The sequence below is a fragment of the Panthera pardus genome, unplaced genomic scaffold (assembly GCF_024362965.1).
Source record: "Panthera pardus isolate Hobbes unplaced genomic scaffold, ASM2436296v1 HiC_scaffold_6, whole genome shotgun sequence".
NCBI classification, from domain to species: Eukaryota; Metazoa; Chordata; class Mammalia; order Carnivora; family Felidae; genus Panthera; species Panthera pardus.
Genome location: NW_026526991.1, coordinates 64439587 through 64461280, shown reverse-complemented (window position 1 = coordinate 64461280; position 21694 = coordinate 64439587). Strand labels below are relative to the sequence as shown.

The following is a 21694-nucleotide window of genomic DNA, read 5'->3' as shown; positions in this document are numbered from 1 at the left end:
TTATTGTACACAATTCCCAGTAGTTCTTAAAGAATACTGTGTTAATAGCAATGCTATTTACAGACTTTTTAACCAAAAGCTTAAACAATTTTACTCTAGAATTAATAAATACACTTTGATCTCAAGAGTTGATAATTTGTATAAAAAAAGACTTGGAACTGGGATTGTAAATGATACATACTGTTGTTTTTTAAATAATAAAGATAATAGAAAATTATTTTAAGATAGTAGCAAAATCTGGTGTCTAAATTAGTAGTCTAATTAGTAGTTTAATATGTAACATTTTGGAGAATGGGTTTTTTGAGGATAGAAATATTAGCTGATTTGAGTGTTGAATGTTGGGAAAATGAGTTACTTAAGATTTTTAAGAATTTACTTTTGAAATGATTTCCATGAACTATAGCAGCAGCTAACATGATTGAACATTTAGTGTCTAAGGCTTTGTCTTAAGGGCTTTACATATTTTATCATAGTTTTCATAACCCGATAAGATATATACAGTTATGTCTATTTAAGATGAGGACATTGAAACAAAAGGGTTAAATATCATGTCTATGAGCATGTGGCTAGTAATTGGCAGAGCCAAAATTTGAGCCCAGGCAATTTGACTTTAAAGCCTACACTTTATTTTTTTATTTATTTTATTTTTTTTTTATTTTTTAGTATATGAAATTTATTGTCAAATTGGTTTCCATACAACACCCAATGCTCATCCCAAAAGATGCCCTCTTCAGTGCCCATCACCTACTCTCCCCACCCTCCCACCCCCCATCAACCCTCAGTTTGTTCTCAGTTTTTAAGAATCTCTTATGTAAAGCCTACACTTTAAAAAGTGTTCTAGATAAATTATTGAGAACTCTGGAAATTATTTGCTATCATATAAAAGATTAATAAGTCTGTTAAGTGTTAATTATTTTTGTGTAAATGTCAACTGATAATCTCAATAATTTGGTATATATTATGATTTTTGATAGAGTATGAGTAGCCAAAGAAAAATGGGCTTATGTGGTGGCTTAGATTTATTTAATAGTTTCATATTTATTGTTCCTTGTTTGCTTATTTTGTGAGCCTCTTAGGTTTGGGTTTTTGTTTTTTTAATTATTTCTTTTCAGGGATTTTCTCTTGCTAGATCTCATTCTCCCAGTTGGTTCTTTTTGGCAAGGAGACCACATGGGGTATGTTCTTCTAAGATGACTTCTAGGAACTTAATTCTTTTTTGTAAGGTTTTCCTGGAACATGCTTCACTGAGAAAGAAGACTCACAGTATTAAGTGTTCTTCTTAGTGGTTTCTGGAAGCATTCATAATGTATCATCCTCTCATAATCAGTTTTTTGTACTCACACAGTTTGTACTCACTGACAATTGGTTAAAGCATTTGAAGATCGTTTATGAGCATTAGGAAAACTTTACTACATATACCTATTCTTACTGCTTTATGAAGTTTCAATTGAGATCTCTTTCTGTTAACAAGGATGGATGGTTCTTTATAATTCAAAGGATTATTGTGCTCTTAAAGATGGTTTTTGGTTTGGTAATAAAGTAACACCCGCAAAATTCAAGTATTGCTAGGACATATGAGTAGAAAGGTATAGGGAGCCTCACACATTGTCCTTTAATCCCAATCCTGCTTTCAAAACGACTAATTTCCATGAACACATAGAGATAATGATGTTTAAATCTGGGAAGACCTATGTTATGATATAGTTTTACAGATGAAGAAAGTAAAAGCTGAAGAAGACAAAAATCTTGCTAGGGTTACATTGGCTGGTTATTATCAGCAGACTTGAGATTAGAACATTTCCTTTCCTCTACTATAGTTGGTAAAGTTTTTCTCCCATCCAAGTACTAACCAGGCCCGACCCTGCTTAGCTTCCGAGATCAGACGAGATTGGGCGCGTTCAGGGTGGTATGGCCGTAGACGGTAAAGTTTTTCTTAAAAGTAATTTAAGTAGAGCAAATAACAGCTTACAACTTCACTTGTTAGAAAATACAGATTTCTCCTGATTAGAAATGGTAGCTTTGTAGAAATAGGTTATCTATTGATTTCACTTTTTTTTTTAAGGAGTGAATTTTGCTATAGACAGTGAAGTAGAATAGACCTCTTTCTTGTAGACTAAAAGCAGTATTTCAGTATTAGCTAAAAGTACTGGTGGTTTGCATATTTTTAACTAAAAAATGTATTAAATAGGTTCATGGTGTTCCTTTACCGTCACTTGTTTTTATTTGCTGTGCTTTCTTGATAAAAAGGGTGAAATTACGATAAGAAAGCCAAGAATGACAGTCTAGTTATCCTTGCTTGTAAGGATATGTGCTTTTAAAGGTACAGGACAGGTTTTGCTTGTTTTTCAAAACCATTCACGCACAATTCCTTTTCATACCTGTGACCAGTACAGGTTGTTAATTTTTAGTTACAAAAATTATACACAAATACTTTCTTCTTATAAAATGCAGATATTACAGATGAAACTAAAAGAACTTTTTGACCAACACAAGACCACTGTGTTTGTTTGTTTAAAGTTATCAGTCAAAGAGAAGGTAACTTTTAGAAAGCCCCTTTGCAGTTTATTATATGACCCTTGTAACAGCCCAGTGATGATCACTAGACCTACTTGGAGAGACTAGGACTAACTTTCAGAAGTCTGGGCATTTTTCTACCTTTCATTCTTTGTCTTTCTATCACATCACTTCTTCCTTTCCATCTTTTATCACTTACTTCTTTTATCTTATCTTTTGCCTAGACTGAGATTGTAAGTCCCTCTCAGTGAAGGGTAAGATTATGAGATCTGAGGGCTGTGTAAACCTAATAACTAATCTGTTAGTTATACTGAAATACAGTGAGCAAATTTAAGTGAATAATAGTTTCTGAACAGCTACATAAACGGCATATCTACCTCATGAGGTCATTTTTAGATACAATGGATAATATAAATATTTTGAAAATTACTTTGTGTTTCTTGACATACTATCATTTTCATTGCTGTTAAAAATCTATTTTGAGGATTGCCTGGCTGACTCGGTAGAGCATGTGACTCTGGATCTCAGGGTTGATTGTTTGAGCCCCATGTTGGGTGTAGAGATTACTTTAAAAAAATAAATAAAATTTTTTAAAAATCTATTTTGACATAAAGTAATTATTTTGAAAAGTAACATCTTACATGAAACAGCCCAACTTTGTAGCCTGATTTTTACATTTAAGTTTAATAGTAATCTAATTTTTTATTTTCTGTAAAGAGTAAAGTAGGATAACTAGAGATGTTGTTGGAATTAATGCTTAATTGCTGGGTTTATAATTATTTTGAGATTTTAAATCTCTATTCAGAGAACCAGGAATCGACAGTGTATTATTAATATAAATTTATAACTGTGAAAATAGACTGTAAAAATTGAATATATAAACTACGAGTAAGGGGCCGAATATAAATCTCATACTTCCTTGTAAAATCTATTGAGCCAAGATCCTCAGTTGCCTGGGCTTACTTTAGGTGTTTTCGCTCTTGATTAAACTGTAGCCTCTCCTTTACCTGACCCCTAGCTTTATCCTCTTACAAATTATTAGGAGATTTGGGTGCTTACACCCATCATCCAAGATAAAAGCTACTTTTGTTCACAGTTATTTAGGTTTTTGTTTGTTTTTACCAAATTCCCTACCTAATTCATGAAATCACGCTAGGCTATTACTTGCATTATATTTCCTAGCTGTTGTCCCGTCCCCCCCCCCCCCCGCCCATAAGGATCTTTGAGCAATGAACTTATTAAGAAGCTAGAATTTTAATACATTGCACTTTTTCTCTTGTTTTCATTGGCACTCCCCTAAAGAGCCTTTTTAGATTTTTTTCACCCCCTAATTTTTCCCTATGAAAATTTAGTGCTGGAGATTATTGTATATGTATTTATGTAATGTATGAATATCTATACTTTATGCATAAAAAGAGTAAGATGAGGTTTTTTGTTTTTTCTTTTTGTCCATCTCCCCATCCCAGAACCTTTTTTACTCCCACTTGGGGTGATGTTGCCCCATTGAGAATGTATGGCATAGACTTACCAATGAGCTTAAAGCCTGACTGATTTATATGTGTCACGACTGCAGCTGGTGTTAAATTAGGTAAAATCCTACTTGTATTTTGAGTATTGAGGTGGAAGTACCTATATTTTGAAGAACTTTGGATCTTAACCCAAATCTCTCCAAACAACTTTTTTTAAATGTAAAAATTCTTTGCCTTTTAAAAATAATACATCTGGGACATAAGTTTACATTTTTATAATGTGACACTTTTATGTTTAATTTATAGAAAATCAGAATACAGAAGGCAGTTTTTAACTTAGCCTATCAAATAAGAGTTTTTGCCATTAAGAGGAAAGATTTTCTGTTTTGATTTATCCTCTCATGTATGTGATCTTATGTTTCTTATAGTGTGAAGCCTCATTTTAGGTCATCGAGTGGTTCAGAGCACTCAACAGAGGGCTCTGTATCATTGGGGGATGGACAATTAAACAGATCTGGTTCAAGGAACTTTCCAACTGAACGGCATAACCCTACAGTAACAGGGCATCAGGAGCAAAGCTATCTTCCAAAAGAAACTCCCCCTTTACAGATGGAACAGAATGGGGACTATGGTAGGGGCAGGTAAGGAAATACAGAATAAATACGGATATGGTATATGAAAATTCTTTGCTCATAATATGAGTATTTGAAGAACATGATCTAGTGATTTTTTTTGTTTTAACTATTGGTGTATGTTTATGTTAAATGAATACAGTGTTCACATAATACCGGTTAATGGTTTTTCATAAATATTACGAAATTTATAGTGCCCATATAGAATATAGCTCTGAGTCAGAGGTTTTATAAAGTTACTCTGAAGTTCTGTATGGTTCACTGAAGAAAGAATAGCTTAGAAAGATAAGATCCTATCTGCATTCTAGTTTTAATCTCTTACAAATTCTAAACTGTGGGAATGGGGTTATACATTATTGCCCAGTCTGCCTGAATGAAACCAAAAAAACTGAATAATGATATGCTTCTGGTATGGAAGGAGCACTACCTAATAAAAATGGGCCCATCTTATTTAGTCGTGTTGGTGGTAGTAGATGAAGTTTTTGGTAGATTAGTTTAGGATCCATTCAGAAGAATATATATTCATCTCTTCATAATAGTGGAGATACAGAAAGTAGAATTACTTAAACTAAAAGTTAACCCATCTTCAGTAGTGTGTGTGTGTGTGTGTGTGTGTATGTATATATATTTATATATATATATTTTTATATATATATATATATATATATGTATGTGTATGTATGTATGTATTTGACAAAACGTATGAGTTGCCCCTCCCATCATCCCCACCTTTTTTTGTCGTTGCTAAAAGGAGAACTCTTTTCAGAGGTCGAAGACGACGAGAAGATGAAAGAGTCCCAGTAAGTATTTTTTTCTTTTTTACCTTTATACATTTGTTCATTTATTTTTTCTTTTCTGATTTAGTATGGCATTGGTTTGTGGTCTTTCCTTTCCAGGTTTTTGTTTTTTTGAATATAGTATTTATTAGGCAAAGGTAAATAGAACCTGTGCTTTGACCCTAAAATACCTACTATGACTGCCACTCCCTGACCTTAAAGCACATGTATAGCTAGGGATTTGGTCTATGTTGCTCATGTGTTTTAAAAACTACTTGAATCCCTAATATATTCACATGGTTTAAAAATCAAAAAATGAAAATAATCAATGGAAACTTTATTAGTTTATTAATGGACATTTAAGTAGTTTACAGCCATCATTTCCTGTGTGTTCAATAACATATGAAGGAGAATCCCTTTCTAGAGATTTCTGGGTCACAATTCAGTTAGTTGCTGCCAACTTACAGCTTTCTTTAGGGGTTGTGCCAATTTTCACTCGGACAGAAACTGAAAAAAAAGTTTTATTTATCGATAGCCCTACAAATATATGATTTTTTGCCAACTTTTTTTTTTGATAAAGTACATCCTTCACCTTTAAAGGTCTCTGGATGGTGTTGGAAACTTAAACTGTTTATTGTCACTTGGGGGCAATTTTCTACCTTCTGCTTATTCTTCTATCCACTAATCTTCTAAACTACTTACAGATCTGAAAAGTTTTTATAGTTGTAGACATGTTTTTTTTGTTATTTTTTGAGAGAGAGCCTGAGCAATGGAGGAGCAGAGGGAGTGGGAGAGAGAGCAGACTCCAGGCCTAGTACGGAGCCTGACACAGGGCTCGATCCCACAACCGTGAGATCATGACCTGAGTCAAAACCAAGAGTCAGACACTTAACCACCAGAGCCACCAGGCACCCCTAGACATGTTTTTATTTGAATTTTGACTTACCTAGCTTTAAATTAATCATGTTTTAATTTTTTTATGATTTGTTCATGGGAAATGTTTGCCATTTCTTAACTGGGAGCAAAAGGAGTTGAGGAATCGGAATGATACAGGAACACACAGAGGTTTCAAGAAAACCCTGCCTAGAGTTTACAGATAAATCATAAATTTGTGGTATGATGCTTATTTTAAATGTGTAAGTAGTGAATTTTATATATATAGTTTATAGGGTACATGTAATATATGTACAAGCATATTACGTATATATAAGTAGTGAAAAGATAAGTATTTTCAAAGAAGAAAATGTATTGCATTGTAACACAGAATAGTCCTTAGGGAAAACTGTACACCTTTTAAAACAGTACTGTTTTTTGTTATAGCTTTCTGTATACCATGAACAGCCGTGAATGGCAACAACTTGCAGCAGTCCACATGAATCCTCAGATGACCCTAAACAATGGAGGAGAGGGAGATTAGTTTCAAAGTCCATTTAATATGTTGAAAATACCCACATTGAGGACTGAAGTTTGGGATGAAGAAAAAGGAGACAAACATGTTCTCCAGTAGGACAGGCAGAGTGGAGGTGCCTTTGTGTGCAGGAAGGAGGTTTTAGCTAGAGATAAAATTTAGGATTTGTAAGCTTACACAAAGTAATTGAGATCATAAGTGTAGATGATATCATTCAAAGGACTCTGCAGAGAGAGTGATTTAAATAGAGGAATGGTCAAGAATGGAACTTTGAGAACATAGTAGCTTTGTGCTAAAGAATGAGATTATTTATTTTGCTCTTTGAAGTATCCAAAATCTGAGTAGAAATGGCTGGTAGACAAATGGATGTTTAGGTTTCAGGTAAAGGTCTAGGTTGAACATATTGAAAGTGTATGTACAATTCAATGAGTTTTGGTGAGTTTTCAGTGGTGTGTAGCCAGAAAGTCCCCCAAAGTGAAAAAGATTGTTGTAAGGCTCACTGAATTCTACTCCTTAAACCAATAGGTTATGTTAACTAAAGTCAAAAAAAATTTGAGAAAAAAATTTTTGAAAGATTGTTTGCATATAGGTAGTAGCTGAAGCCATGTATAATTGCTATCCCACAGGGAGAGTATGGAAGTGAAAAGAATAGTAACCACATAGAAACTAAGAGCGTCAAAAGGCGTGGGTAGAGAGAGACAAACACATGATTGTGAGATCTGAGAATTGGGAGGAAGAGGTATCACAGAAACTAAGGGAGGAATGAAGGAGCTCCCAAAGGAAAGAATATTTACCATACCAGGTGCTACGGGGGGGGGGGGGGGGGGGGGGGATCTGTCAGCTTTTGCATTGTGGAAGACTTTGATGATTTGTCAAAGCAATCTTAGTGGTGATGAGTACAAAGGTGAGGAAATAGAAAGTAGAGGAAGTACAAGTGAGAGTCTTGCCAGAGGGTGTATAGGGTGGTGGGTGGAAGGGCAGATCAGATTTTCAAGAAAGGATATTGTTCTCTCTTGAGACTATAGGTAAATAGGTTTTTGTTTTTAAGGAAGTTACTGCAAATTTAGAAAGCAAATAGCAGAGATTGGTTAAAAGGCTTATGGAGTGTGGGGCGCCTGGGTAGCTAAGTTGGTTAAGCATCCTACTCGGTTTTGGTTCAGGTCATGATCTCACGGTTGTGAGATCTAGCCCGGTTGTGAGATCTAGCCCCACGTTGGGTTCTGTGCTGATAGTGTGGAGCCTGCTTGGGATTCTCTCTCTCTGCCCTTCCCCCACACATGCACACACACTCTCTCAAAATACATAAACTTTAATTTAAAAAAAAAGGCTTATGGAGTGTAGCAGAGTTTGCAAGAGAAACAAGAGAGGGAGTTGACTAAAGGTAAGTAGGATTGATAAAGAAAAACGAGAGCTCAACTGAAATGAGAAGCCAAGAATTTATAGGAGAACGAACAGTTCTGTGCTTTAGAATTTTGTTTCCTTGCAGCTTTTAGCTTCTGTGGTACAGGATTAGAGAATGAGATTGGCATGTGACCTGTTTTATGATTTGTGTCTTTTAGAGACCCCAGTCTTCATCAGCTGAAGCAAAGGCTCCAACGCCAAAGTTTGATTTATTAGCCTCAAATTTTCCTCCTTTACCTGGAAGTTCATCAAGAACTCCAGGTGAACTTGTTTTGGAGAGTAGGATGTCTGATGTTGTTAAAGGTGTCTACAAAGAAAAGGTAAACACTGAAGCATCAGTCTTTTACCTTATGGGACCATAGTCAGCCTTTGTTTCCAGAGTTATTATTTAAAATTTTATTTGCACCTAATATGTATTTCTGGCAGTTTTTATTCATGGGATTTTCAGCACACGTTGAGTATTATTAAAAGATTTATGATAAAGCTGCACAGGCCAATAAAATGTTGCTTCATTTTTGCATGTCTTTGTATCAGTTCAGCTTGGTAGAACTTGATGCAAGCTGATGGAAAGTGGTGTTTGTGCTGAAGTGCCTGTAATTAGCCAATGATGTAAAGGGATCCTAAGTTAGTTTGCTAAACTCAGGCTTTCCAATAGTGGAGAGTTGATGTCAAAAGATTGGGCTGCCCCATCCTAAAATATTTTTGAGTATAGACCTCTTCCTATGGTAAAATCCTTACACCACACAGATTTCTCATTTTCTTCCCTTTTTCTTCTTAATTCAGTTTTCATTTTTATCTCATAGTGTGCACGTACATAGTATATCTAGGCTTATAATGAAAAATAGATAGTAGTTCCCTGCAACCACTTCAACTCTAGCTTTTTCTTCTATTGTTTTCCCCACATAACATATACTGATATCTCTTTTCCTTCTTCTTTTTAAGTAATCTCTACACCCAGTGTGGGGCTAGAATTCATGACCCCAAGATTAAAAATCACATGCTCCCCTGACAACCAGCCAGACATTCCAATATACTGCTGTTTCTTGACATTCCAATTTTCAATGTCTATTAACTTCCCATTCTAGAAGCTGAGGATTTAGTTCTCTTAAACCAACATACTTTTCTCATCTTCCCTGTATATTGTACTGCGTCATATCTGGGATACCATCCATTGTAAGATGCCCCGTTATTTTAGTGTCACTAAGAAAGTAAAAACATTGCCACTTATATTAGGATATGCCATCATTTGTAAGTCACATCTCAATATTACATATTTTTTTCATAACTGAACTTCAGTTCAGAAAATTGCTATTATTTCTCCTTCTTGTACTCTCAGTGGCTGGCTGCACAATGCACAATCCTGTAGCTAGGGCTTTCTTTTGCCATCATCATCCTGGGAATTTTCCTTAGTCTCTTTTGTTGCATCCTCTCTTTTTCTTAATCTTGTTTTACTTTCCTGTATTATGGTGGGTCACATCTTCCTGAGCTTCCTGAATAAATGGGTTTTAGTATGTTTCTTGAGATCTTGCGTTCTGAAAATGTTTTTCTGTTCTCATATTTGATCAGTAGCTTATTTGTGTAGAGTTCTGTATTAGAAATCATTTTCCTGTGGAATTTTGAAGGTATTTTTTTGTCTTCCCTTTTAAAAAATAATGTGCAATATTGTAGTTATTTAATCAGTCTTGAGATAGACATTTTTTTCATGTTTTCCACCTTTGAAAATCAGGCTGCCCTATAATTAAAAGTTATTGTAGTTTAAGTGGCATTGTTTTTTTCTTAGTAATCCATAAAATAATAGTGCATTTTACAGTTGATGGCTTCTCAGATTTGTTGAGGTGTGATTCACACACACACATTTTTAAAGAAGAATAATAATAAAGTGTGCCTCCCCTTGTAATCCCAACCCACAATTGTGGACGTTAAACATCACCAACATCTTAGCAGTGCCATCTGTCTCCCCCTTTATTTATAATTCTTCCTATTCCTTCCCTTCCTCCCCATCAGAGATAAACATCCTGAGTTTGCAATAATAATTTTCTTGCTTTTCTTTATAGTTTTACCATTCCAGGTTGGGAAATTTTTTCTGTAGAGCTGGGCCAGACAGTAAATATTTTAGGCTTTGTGGGCCGCATGCTAAAAACTTAAAAACCACTCTTAGTTCATAGGCCGTACCAACAAAAGTCATAAACTAGATTTGGCCAGTGAGCCTTGGTTTGTCAACCCCTAATATACAGTATACTGTTCGTTGTGCCTGTTTTGAACACAATATAAATGGAATTGTATGTATTCTTCTGTTGTGTGAAATTCATCACTGCTGATACAGATGACTAGTTCATTTTGCATTGTTGTATTCTGTTGTAAGAATGTCATTATTCTGCTATTGGACACTTGAGCTGTCTTTCTGTCTGACATTATAAGCAATTATGCTATGAATGTTCAAACCATACATGACCCTATTTTAAGGGTATTACATAGTGGAATTGCTGAGTGGTAGGGCATCTTTTAAAATTTAATTTTTCATATTTTGGCCGTTTGAGTTTCTTCTTTTGCAGAGTCAAGTATTTGGTACTTTGTTGGGTTATCTCTTATCTTGCAGATTCATGGAATTTAAAAAATTTATTTTGTATACTAATCCTTTGTCAGTTATGTGTGTTTTCTACCTATGGTTTTCAGTCTTTAGTATTTGTAAGTGAAAACAAGTTCTTAATCTTATTTTATGGTTTGTTCTTTTTATATCTTGCTTAGGAAATGATCTGTCTTCCAGAGATTCTTTTTAGAAATCTATCATTCTGATTCCTGATAGTTCTGTAACCTCTTTTTTCCCTCTCTAGAGGTTTTAGGATCTTATATTTAACCCTTCTATTCTATGAAATTTTATGAAGGTGTATCTTGCTATGGCTCCTTTTTTTTCTCTTTTTGAGGGAGAGAGCATGCACCCGTATGCGTGATCAGGGGAGGGGCAGAGAGAGGGATAGAGAATCCCAGCCAGGTTCCACTCTGTCAGTGCAAAGCCCATCACGGGGCTCAATTTCATGAACTGCGAGAAGATGACCTGAGCCAAAATAAAAGTCAAAATGCTCAACTGACTGAGCCACCCAGGCACCCTGTTGTGGCTCTTTTTTTTTTTTTTTTTTTTTTTTTTTTTAATTCATTGCTCTGGATACTTGGGAAACCCTTTCAATCTGGAAACTTGTCCTTACCTTCTAGAAAATTTTCCTGTATTATGTATTTTTTTCATGTTTGTTTATTTTTGAGAGAGAGTATGAACAGGGGAGGAGTAGAGAGAGAAGGGAGGGATACGGAGGATCCGAAGCAGGCTGTGTGCTGACAGTAGCAAGCCCGATGAGGGTCTCAAACCCACGAACCACAAGATCATGCCCTGAGCCAAAGTTGAACACTCAACTGACTGAGCCACCCAAGCACCCTGTGTTGTGTCTTTAATAAATTCTTCACCTTTTTTTCTCTTTCTTGAACTTTTAATTTGATATTACACCTTGTAGGTTGAATCTCTAATTTTTGTTGTTTGGCTTTCCTAATATTTATTTTTGTATTTGTCTGTATTTTCTACAAAGTTTTTCTGAATGTTACCTTTAAACCTGCTGAAATTTGTATTGCATCAATTGATTTTAATTTCTAGGGCTTACTGTTTTTCTTTTTTAATTGTAGTAAAATACATAAAATATAAAATTTACCATCTTCAGCATTGTTTAGTGTGTACTGTTCAGTTGTGTTAAGTACATTTGCATTGTTGTGCTTCTAATCTCTAGGACTCTTCATCTTGTTTTGTTTTTTTTTTTTTTTTAATGTTTATTTATTTTTGAGAGAGAGACAGAGCATGAGCAGGGGAGGGGCAGGGGTAGAGGGAGACACAGAATCAGAAGCAGGCTTCAGGCTCTGAGCTGTCAGCACAGAGCCCGAATGGGGCTCGAACTCTCGAGCTGTGAGATCATAACCTGAGCCAAAGTCAGAGGCTTAACCAACTGAGCCACCCACGTACCCCCAGGACTCTTCATCTTGTAAATATAAAATGCTGTAGGGGGTGTCTGGCCGGGACAGTTGGTAGAGTGTACTACTCTTGGCCTCTGGATTGTGAGATCAAGCCCTATGTTGGGTGTAGAGATTACTTAAAAATAAAAACATTTGAATGAAGTAGATAATAAATAAAATACTATACCCTTACACAGCAGTTCCCATTACCTGCTTCTGTCCCCTTTGCTCAGCCCCTGTCAACCACCATTCTACTTAGTATGAATGTGACTACTTGAGTTATCTCATATAAGTGGAATCATATAATATTTGTCTTTTTGTGACTGGCTTATTTCACATAGCATAATGTCCTCAAGGTTCATCCATTGTGGTAGTGTGTACCAGTACGTACTTCCTTTCATTGCACTGTAATGTTCCATTATAGGGATAGACCTCAATTTGTTTATCCATTCACCAGTTGATGAGCTTTCAGGTTTGTACCCAAACCTAATAATGCTACTATGAACATTTGTGTATTAAGTTTTTGTGTAGACATGTATTTTCTCTTACATATATTCTGCTGGGTCACATGGTAACTCTATGTTTAGCTTTTTGAGGAACTGTGAGACTGTTTTCCAAAATGACCGCACCATTGGGGCGCCTGGGTGGCTCAGTCGGTTGGGCGTCCGACTTCGGCTCAGGTCATGATCTCACGGTTTGTGAGTTCGAGCCCCGCGTCGGGCTCTGTGCTGACAGCTCAGAGCCTGGAGCCTGTTTCGGATTCTGTCTCCCCCTCTCTGTGCCCCTCCCCTGCTCCTGCTCTGTCTCTGTCTCTCTCAAAAAATAAATAAACATTAAAAATTAAAAAAAAAAAACAAAAACAAAATGACCGCACCATTGTACATTGTCACCCTCAGTGTACGAGAGTTCCAATTATCTCCATATCATCACTAACATTTGTTATTGTGTGTCTTACTGATTATAGCCATCCTAGTGAGTGTGAAATGGTTGGTTTCTCATTGTGGTTTTGATTTGCATTTGCCTAATAACTGATGGTAGTTGAGCATCTTTTCATGTGCTTATTGGCCACTTGTATATCTTCTTTGAAGAAGTGTCGATATAAATCAATTTTGAAATATGATTTTACTTTAAGGATAACGAAGAGTTGAGAGTTAGTTGCCCAGTGCCTGCAGAGGATGAACAGACAGACTGCACCTCTGCCCAGCAACTCAGTATGAGTACCAGTCCTCCATGTACTGCTGAGCTTCCTGCACTAAGGTACAGTTTCAGTATAGAAGATCTTCCACATTGAGATTACTTTTTCTTCTGATCATTTGCTTAGGTGTTTTTGTGTGCTGTATTAAGTCTAATATCAAGCTCTCTTTTCCTTAGCACAACTCAGCAAGTAAAGGATCCTATAGAGGATTCCACTGTTCAGAAGGATGTTCTCAACCAGACAACTGTACCAGTTTCTTCCCCAAGTACTACAAAGCCATCAAGGACAAATAGTGCTTCACCATGTAATAGTAACATAAATGCAGCTGTAGCTATGGCCCTACAGGTAACTTGATGAGTTTGGTATGTGAGAAAAAAATAATAGGTTAAATAATGAGATTTTTTTTTTTGTTTCCTGCATAAGTCTTTGCTAGAGTAGGGTCATTGGAAATAGCCCAAATTGAGGCTGCCTGCCTCAAATGAAGCTAAAGGAATTTAAAATCACTGTGAAGAAACAGGAAATTTTAGCCTTTGGGAGATAGTGAGGAAGTCACTATTCATTCTGGGTTTTTTTAATGGCTTTTTTCTGATCATCCTATAGTTAAGTGAAGCTTCTTTCTTACTCAGATTATGATGAGTGTATTGTTTTTGGGCTAGTGTAAAGAGGCTTTGAGCCCCTTGAAATTCTTTTTTTATAATGCTTATTAACAAGTCTTATGAGGGCCACTCCTATTTTTATTCAGTTTCCAGAAATTGTTTTTATAATTAGGGAAATACAGAAAAGCAAGGAGAAAAACACAAAATTTATGTATAATCTTTTCATTCATTGATATAACTAATTGCAGTTTGGTTATAGTTCCTTTTTTCTAGGCTAAGAAGAGTTTATTTTGTTATTTAATAATAATAGAATGACAGCTACCAATTACTGAAGAGCCTGCTCTATGCCAAGACCAGTGCTAAAGACTTTTTACATGCTTTATCCCATTCTCATAACACCCCTATTGTCCATTTTTTTCCGATGAAGTAATTAAGACTTAATCAGTCCTCTATTAATACATTATTGGTTCCCAGATGCTGTTAAGATTCTCGTGGAATCCATCTTAGGGTTCTTTGTAGCCAGGGAGGACAGAATGGAATCATTTCATTTCATCACATGAATGTACATTATTAACTTAATCTGTCCTTCCTTATTAGACATTTAGGGTTGTTTCCAGTTTTTTTCATCACCGTAAACAATGCTGACATGAACATCCTTCAGATAAATTCCTCAAGTGAAGTTATTGTTACATAAATTGCCAAGGCATTTTATTATTTTCAGCGAAGTTATTGTGTTTTTGTTTTAAGATTGTTCCAATACACTTTAATAGCAATGTGTATGAGACTGCCTATTGCCCTTCCCTAGAAGATGACTTACTGGGGTGCCTGGGTGGTTCAGTGGGTTAAGCATCCAGCTCAGGTCATGATCTCACAGTTTGTGAGTTTGAGCCCTGCATTGGGCTCTGTGCTGACAGTGTGGAGCCTGCTTGGGATTCTCTGTCTCCATCTCTCTCTGCCCCTCCCCTGACGCACCCTCTCATAAATAAATAAACATTACCAAAAAATAAATAAATAAATAAATAACTTACTGATTTTCTTATAGGTCACATTATCCTTTTTTTTTTTTTTTTTTTAAATGTTTATTTTTGAGAGAGAGACAGAACGTGAGCAGGGGAAGGGCAGAGAGAGAGGGAAACACAGAATCCGAAACAAGACTCCAGGCTCCAAGCTGTCCTAACAGCCTGATGCAGGGCTCGAACTCCCAAACCGTGAGATCATGACCTGAGCTGAAGTTGGACGCTCAACTGACTGAACCACCCAGGTGCCCCTCACACTGTCCTTTTTGTAGCTTATTATTTACAGAATGTGTACCATAAGTTTGTTTCTTATCTTCACTTCAAAGGAACCCCGAAAGCTAAGTTATGCTGAAGTGTGCCAGAAGCCCCCTAAAGAACCATCTCCAGTTCTTGTGCAGCCACTACGAGAACTTCGCTCCAATGTAGTGTCTCCCACCAAAAATGAAGAGAATGGAGCTCCTGAGAAGTCCATTGAGAAATCACATGAGAAGCCAGAAGCAAGGGCTAGTAAGGAATATTCTGGTTTCCGAGGCAATACCATTCCCAGGGGAGCAGCTGGAAAAATCAGGGAACAGAGACGCCAGTTTGGCCATAGGGCTATACCTCAGGGAGTGACTCGACGTAATGGCAAAGAGCAATATGTGCCACCCAGATCACCAAAGTAAAACAAACAAACTATTCAGAAACTTCTCTCTCTTCCCATTAAAACTTGAGCCGTGGCTGTATTGAACTGTTCTGGAGGGGAAGGGGTAGCCAGGAAGGAAGCAGGAGAAAAGTCTATGTCCTTAAATCATTGTGGATTTTGGAGTTGTGAGCAGTAGATTCCCAAAATTCATCTCTAAAGTGATTTTAAAATGCTGGAGGATTCCAATCAGTATAAATATATATATATATATATATATGTATACATATATAAAAATATAATTTTTCTATTTTTGTTTTTGATTTTAATTTGCAGAGATCTTCTGCCTAGAATCAATTTTGAGGGTTCAGATTTAGCTTGGGGAAAAAAACATATTACACATCCTTCAGTATAGGAGATGAGGGAGTGAGAGAAAATATTTTTTGAAGAAGCATTTCTGTAAAATTAGAAATTACTTTTTTTAATCTATTTAAAGTTTGGCTTGGAGAATGCCATCTCTGCCTATATGGCCTTGTGTTGCAAAGCAGATCAGTGGCTGGAGTGCCTGTTGTGGTGTGAGTGTGTGCAAGAGTGATTGAAGCCAAATCTGTTGTCATGTTAGTAAATGATTTGCAAACTGAATGTAATACTGGAGTAGATTTTTTTTTCCATTTTGAAATTCAGTCTGAACAAGCTGTTAAACTCTGATTATACTTAGAGATGTGACTATCAGTCAGCTTGATACTCAAGGAAAGAATGGGGGTTATTCAGAAAATCAAAAATATGTTTTAGATCTGAGTGGATAGGTCAAATGGACTTCAGAGGTTTAAACTGCTTTGTGATTTCCTGCCCCCCCCCCCATAGGAAACAGGTTTTTTTGTTACTTCATTTGTTATTCTCTGTTCTTTGACTACCCACCCCCAAAAGCAAAATAACCACCATTCTACAGAATTGTATGTTTCTAACTGCCTTGACCAGTCTAGTCAAATCATATAACTGTTTTAAATTTCTGAATTGAACATTGAAGTAGTTTATTCTTCTGTTCACGTGTTTAGAATTTTAGATCCCAGAATGGTAGGTCAGACTGACCCTGCAGTAATTTATTCGTGTGTTAAAGATGAAACATTGTAACTGATCCTTAAAGTATTAAATAGTGTAGAAGTAAAAAAAAAATTTTTTTAAACTTAATTTGGGGGCAACTTTTTTCTGTTTACAGTATATTTTATCATCTTCTTCCTTCCCTTTCTCAAAAAAAAAAAGAAATACAGTTTGAAATTCACAGAAACAGAACCAGCAAGTCATGAGATTTTTGAGTTAAGGTGAGAAAGATAGTTGAAGAAAATTAATACATACTTTCTCAGTGAATAAAGTTGTAGCTGTCATATTAAGTAGGCAAGTTTACATGCTGGTGTTTAGAAAATGGCTAAAATATTAAAACCATGTTGCATTAATCTGTTTTAAGTCAGACCATTTTTAGAGTTCTATGTAAGGTGGGGTTTTGTTTTCTTTTTAGGGATAGTTTGTAATGGTAATAACTGTCCCTTATGTTAGTGAATTACATATGTACAAATTGAAACTGTAAATTGTGAACACTGGAAAGCACCATTGTGACATAGAATAAACATCTTAGTAATATATTAAAATGAATGTAAATGGAGGTTAAAATTACATTACTGTGAAACTCATCTTCCAACTCTAAGTTAAGCTTTGGAGATTTGTATTAGTAGGTAACTAAACACTGCACATTTCTGTACAAGCCAGAATTATCATTTCTTTGTAACTTATTATTCAGCTTGGCAGTTGCTTTTGATTTGGTGAATTGATAACATGGTATATAATATATTTAAGCAGTTTGAAACTATTCATTTCTACACACTATTTTTTAAAATCATATACTAGAATGAAACATACAATAAAACTACCTGTGCTGAAATTTGGGGGAAGTTTAGGTCCTTGAAAAAAAAAAAAAAAAGTATTAATAATCATTGACTACATCTATGATAAAAGTGCTTATTTTGGTTTACTTAGATAATGCTGCAGTTGGTGGAAATGATAAACATTTAAAGTGTTAACACTCTGTGAATGCCTTGGATTTAAGAGAATAAACATTTTATAAAAATCACTTGGTAAGGATTATAAACTTAATTATTGCACTTAAAATGAAACTTTACTTTTCTTACAATGTGTCACAGAAATACACTTGTATGCTGTGTGACTTACTGTTAGTCCACCCAGCTTCCCAAAACTAAATGTTCTAACTGAAACAAAGGAAGAGTCTTCTTCTTGAAGAAAGCAACTGTGTTCTTGCTTTTTTCCCCCCAAAATGCTATTGAAAGTAGAAATTTAAAGACATAATTGTTTTTAAATTTCTTATAAAATAGTGTTTTTAATTTAATTTGCCTCATTACAGCTAATAGTTCCCAGTTTGGTGGGATGTATACGGAAGAGAGAGAGAGAGAGAGAGAGAGAGAGTGAGTGTGTGTGTGTGTGTGTGTGTATGATATATATATATATTCACAGTATTTAGCATTTATTTTATTACAGCAAATTTAAGGTTTGTATCTAAATGATGCCTATGAGTTGTGTGAACTTGTTTGGGTTTTTTTCCAGCAGTTCTCTGTAACTGATGCGGGTTGGGCATTTATTGTAGTTCAATTATTTATTTGGTTCTTTAGAAGGAGGAATTTAAATGTCAGTTTTTTCTCTTCATCCTTCTGACTTAACACTTCCTTGGGCTGTTGAAGGCTAAAAGTATATACAGATGATATTGAGTGCATAGTACAGTGGTTTTCTGTCATAGTTCTTACTGCATGAAGAGAATAAGAGTCACACAAGTTCATCGCTTTGCACTTCATAGAGAAGGTATACGGAGATATTGCAAACCTGTCTCTCTTTCCTATGCTGATAATTGAGGTTTTCATGATCTCTAGGGCCTGCCTGTCTCTATCGGTTTTGCAAATATAGACACTGGCATTCAAAAGAGTGATCCATCTATAACTTTATTCAACTGGATTTTGGAAGAAGATAAGATCTTTCAGTGATAAGGGTTTATTGTTGTTATGTGCTCGATTTGCATGTGATCAAATGACATGCCGATTTTTATTTTCAGTTCCTAAAATTAAGGTAGCTTGAATATTGTTTCACATTCCTTTTTAAATAACCAGGTTGGCTTTGCAAAAGGCTTAATAATAATGGAGTGTTAGCATCTGCTGGAGCAGAAAATAGTATTTAAAAGTTACTGAACACTTTCTTGAGCTTTATTAGTTACAGCCTTAATATTTAGTCTCTTGGCTTAAATATCCACTGGTTTTACTTTGACACAGTTGAACAGCACTGGGGTTAGGTCTCCTGATATTTGTGTTGGGCATGTACATTAACCCTGTTTTAAAATAACATACCCACTTTGTTTGTTTTTACAGAAAAGATAAAATGCAAAGAGGACAGTGTGTTCCTTTTGAGGATTTTTATAAATTCTTAATTATATGATGAGGTTTTTTCCCAACTTTTTATATTTCCTTACGATTTGATGGTCATTAATTTAACTTTAGGCTTTTTTGGTGTATGCTAACTTAGCTAGTCTGAGCTTCCAAGAAGATACATAGACATTTCAGTTTTTAATTAATTGAATGAGGACATTTTAAGAAGTTGAAAGAGAATTTGTTTTCAAGTTGAGAGTAAATTCTCTTTCTTTCAGAATCGTCTGATTATTGAATAATTTAAAGTTTATTTTAAAAAGTAACAACTTTTTATGAATTGTTGAGTAGACTGTTCCTAAAAAAGTACAACTCCTATGTCAACAGGCTGTGTATAAAATAAAATGGTTTTATTTTCAGTTTTTCAGCACAAAACACTGATGAGTATATATAAGGAAACATCTATATCAAGTTGGGGTTTTTTTTGTTTTTGTTTTTTTTGCCTGATTTACATGTCTTTTGAGTGACCCCTGTCAAATGTTCGGGGTCGGGGATCAGAACCAGTTAGACGGCTTCTGTTTTGTCCATTGCTTAGGTTTGTTCCTGTTGTCCAAACTGCTCCCTCCCCCCAACCCCCCCCCCCAAAAAAAGATGGTGTGATACATGCTCATGCATACTATGTTAAAATGAGTACATCCTTGTATTTGTATTTTTGTTTTCAACATTGCCAAGGTGCTACGGGAAATTAACACAAAATTAGAAAAAATAAAATTATTTAAAAGCAGAACTGGTTTCCTTTTCTCCAGGTGGTTTATGTCTAATGACTGCTTGTGTTTATTTTTCCTTAATTTTATATGTTGCCCACTCTCTAGTTCCATCATTATTCTGGTCTCAGCTCTTTTTTTGGGGGTGGGGTTGGTTTGGTTTGGGGGAGTGGGGTATCGGCTGTGTGAAACACCATCTGCAAAGTGAGGGAAGAGAGAAGATTCAGCTTTATGATCCTAGGGTTTTCTTACATTCTTTTACTGTCAGAAGCAGATGTTGATGGGGCGGGCGGGGGGGGGGGGGGTGGTGGGTAGAACCAAGGGCAATGTGAGGTTTAAGGATTTTGCTTTCATGAGGCAGATTATAGCCTGACCTGAGTATGTAGATTCTAGGCTTTCAAACTTTTTATTTCTAAGAGAAAACCTTTAGTTTATCTTTAGCTCTTCACCACACCTTTGCTTTGTATCAAACTCTAGATAGAGCTAAATGATTTGGGGGGCTTTTTAAAGGGAAAGTTCACTGGAGAATTTAAATGAATCTTTTAATCTGACTTTAAAACTATGTTAAGGCAATAATGGAAGAAAAAGGCAAAGATGGAAAAGCTGAGAGAATCTCTGGCTCTAAAACAGCTGATTATTGTAAAAATGTGAAAACCCAGCATTTCTTTTTTAAGTTTATTTATTTGGAAAGAGAGTGCCTGCAGAGTGTAGGGAGGGGCAGAGAGGGGGGGGTTGGGTAGAAAGAATCCCAAACAGGCTCCATCCACACTGTCAGCACAGAGCCCAATGTGGGGCTTGAACTCACAAACTGTGAGATGACCTGAGCCTTTTGAAACCAGGAGCCGGATGCCCAACCAAGTCACCCAGGTGTCCGTACCCGCCCCCCCCTTTTTAAACATTTATTGAATATAGTACTGCTAAGAAAACACTAAAGTATTTCATAGCCATCCTGCCACAGTTTATTCTTCAATTATTAAGATGAGCATTTTTATGTAGTAAAATGCTACTTAGTAGCATTGCCCTTTAAACAGCTTTAATTTGATAATGAACAGTTAGCTTAATGAAGATAATATCAGTTAGTAAAATGTTTCCAGTAATAATAGGTTTACAAAGTTGTACATTAGCAAAGCCTTAGGGCCTTAAGTCAGTAGGTTAGTAGTTTATTTGGGCAAGAGATGGGGTGTATAATTTAAATTTCTTTATCATATCAGGACACAGTGTAATTGTGTATGCTTTTCAGTGAACTAATAACCAAATTGGTGAACTCAATTATGTAGGCTTTGTGTTGTATTTAAAATGAATGGATGTGCCAGGAGCCTTATGACTAAAATAATACATATGTAACCATGCCCTTTATATTTTAATTATGCCTTTTGGAAAATATTAATCTAAATATATATGTCTCCCAAGTTTAAATTTCAGTTATATCCCCAGAAATTTTTTGCACAGTTTAACAGTTACTGTTAAAGGATTGTGAATTTCCTTAAAACTCTGGGATAAAAACTATCAAGGGTGTTCTTAGTTTGTATGAGGGTTGATAGGATTAGGAATACACAGGAAATGATCAGCCTTCCCGGGAGGGGAAAGCATTAACTTCCAAGCTGACTCTTGATCAGTATGTGTTGGCTAGGTAGGTAAAGGGATGGGAAGCATACCGGCAAATAGTGCAAGTGAAAAAGGCAAATTCAGCATAATTGTTTGGAATGGATGGAGCATAGATTTCAGTAGCGTGTGGCAAGAGAAAAGCTGAAGAATTTCATTTGTAGATAAATCGTAACCAATCATTGTATGCTAAGAAAATGAGTTTTCACTGGATTCTGCAGGGAATGAGAACCATGAGAAAGCAGAGGGTTATGGTTAGATTTGAAGTTGAGAGCACAATTCTGGTGTCTATGTAAATA

At 35.7% G+C, this 21694-nt stretch overlaps 1 protein-coding gene across 9 annotated transcripts in view; it reads left to right on the top strand.

The window, feature by feature from the left end:
* The window catches only part of LARP4 (La ribonucleoprotein 4), a 66248-nt gene extending 48510 nt beyond the window's left edge, over window positions 1-17738 (top strand). For 5 of the 9 annotated variants that reach the window (XM_019419336.2, XM_019419337.2, XM_019419335.2 and 2 more), the window contains 6 exons: window positions 4412-4624; window positions 5367-5415; window positions 8359-8520; window positions 13320-13444; window positions 13559-13727; window positions 15321-17738. In XM_019419336.2, coding sequence (XP_019274881.1) covers window positions 4412-4624; window positions 5367-5415; window positions 8359-8520; window positions 13320-13444; window positions 13559-13727; window positions 15321-15659 — 1057 coding nt within the window. In that variant the 3' untranslated portion in view covers window positions 15660-17738. Of the gene's footprint in view, window positions 1-4411; window positions 4629-5366; window positions 5416-8358; window positions 8521-13319; window positions 13445-13558; window positions 13728-15320 lie in introns of those variants that run through there. The other 4 variants (XM_019419339.2, XM_019419343.2, XM_019419341.2 and 1 more) reach the window with 4 other exon arrangements.
* The last annotated feature ends 3956 nt before the right edge of the window (window positions 17739-21694 follow it).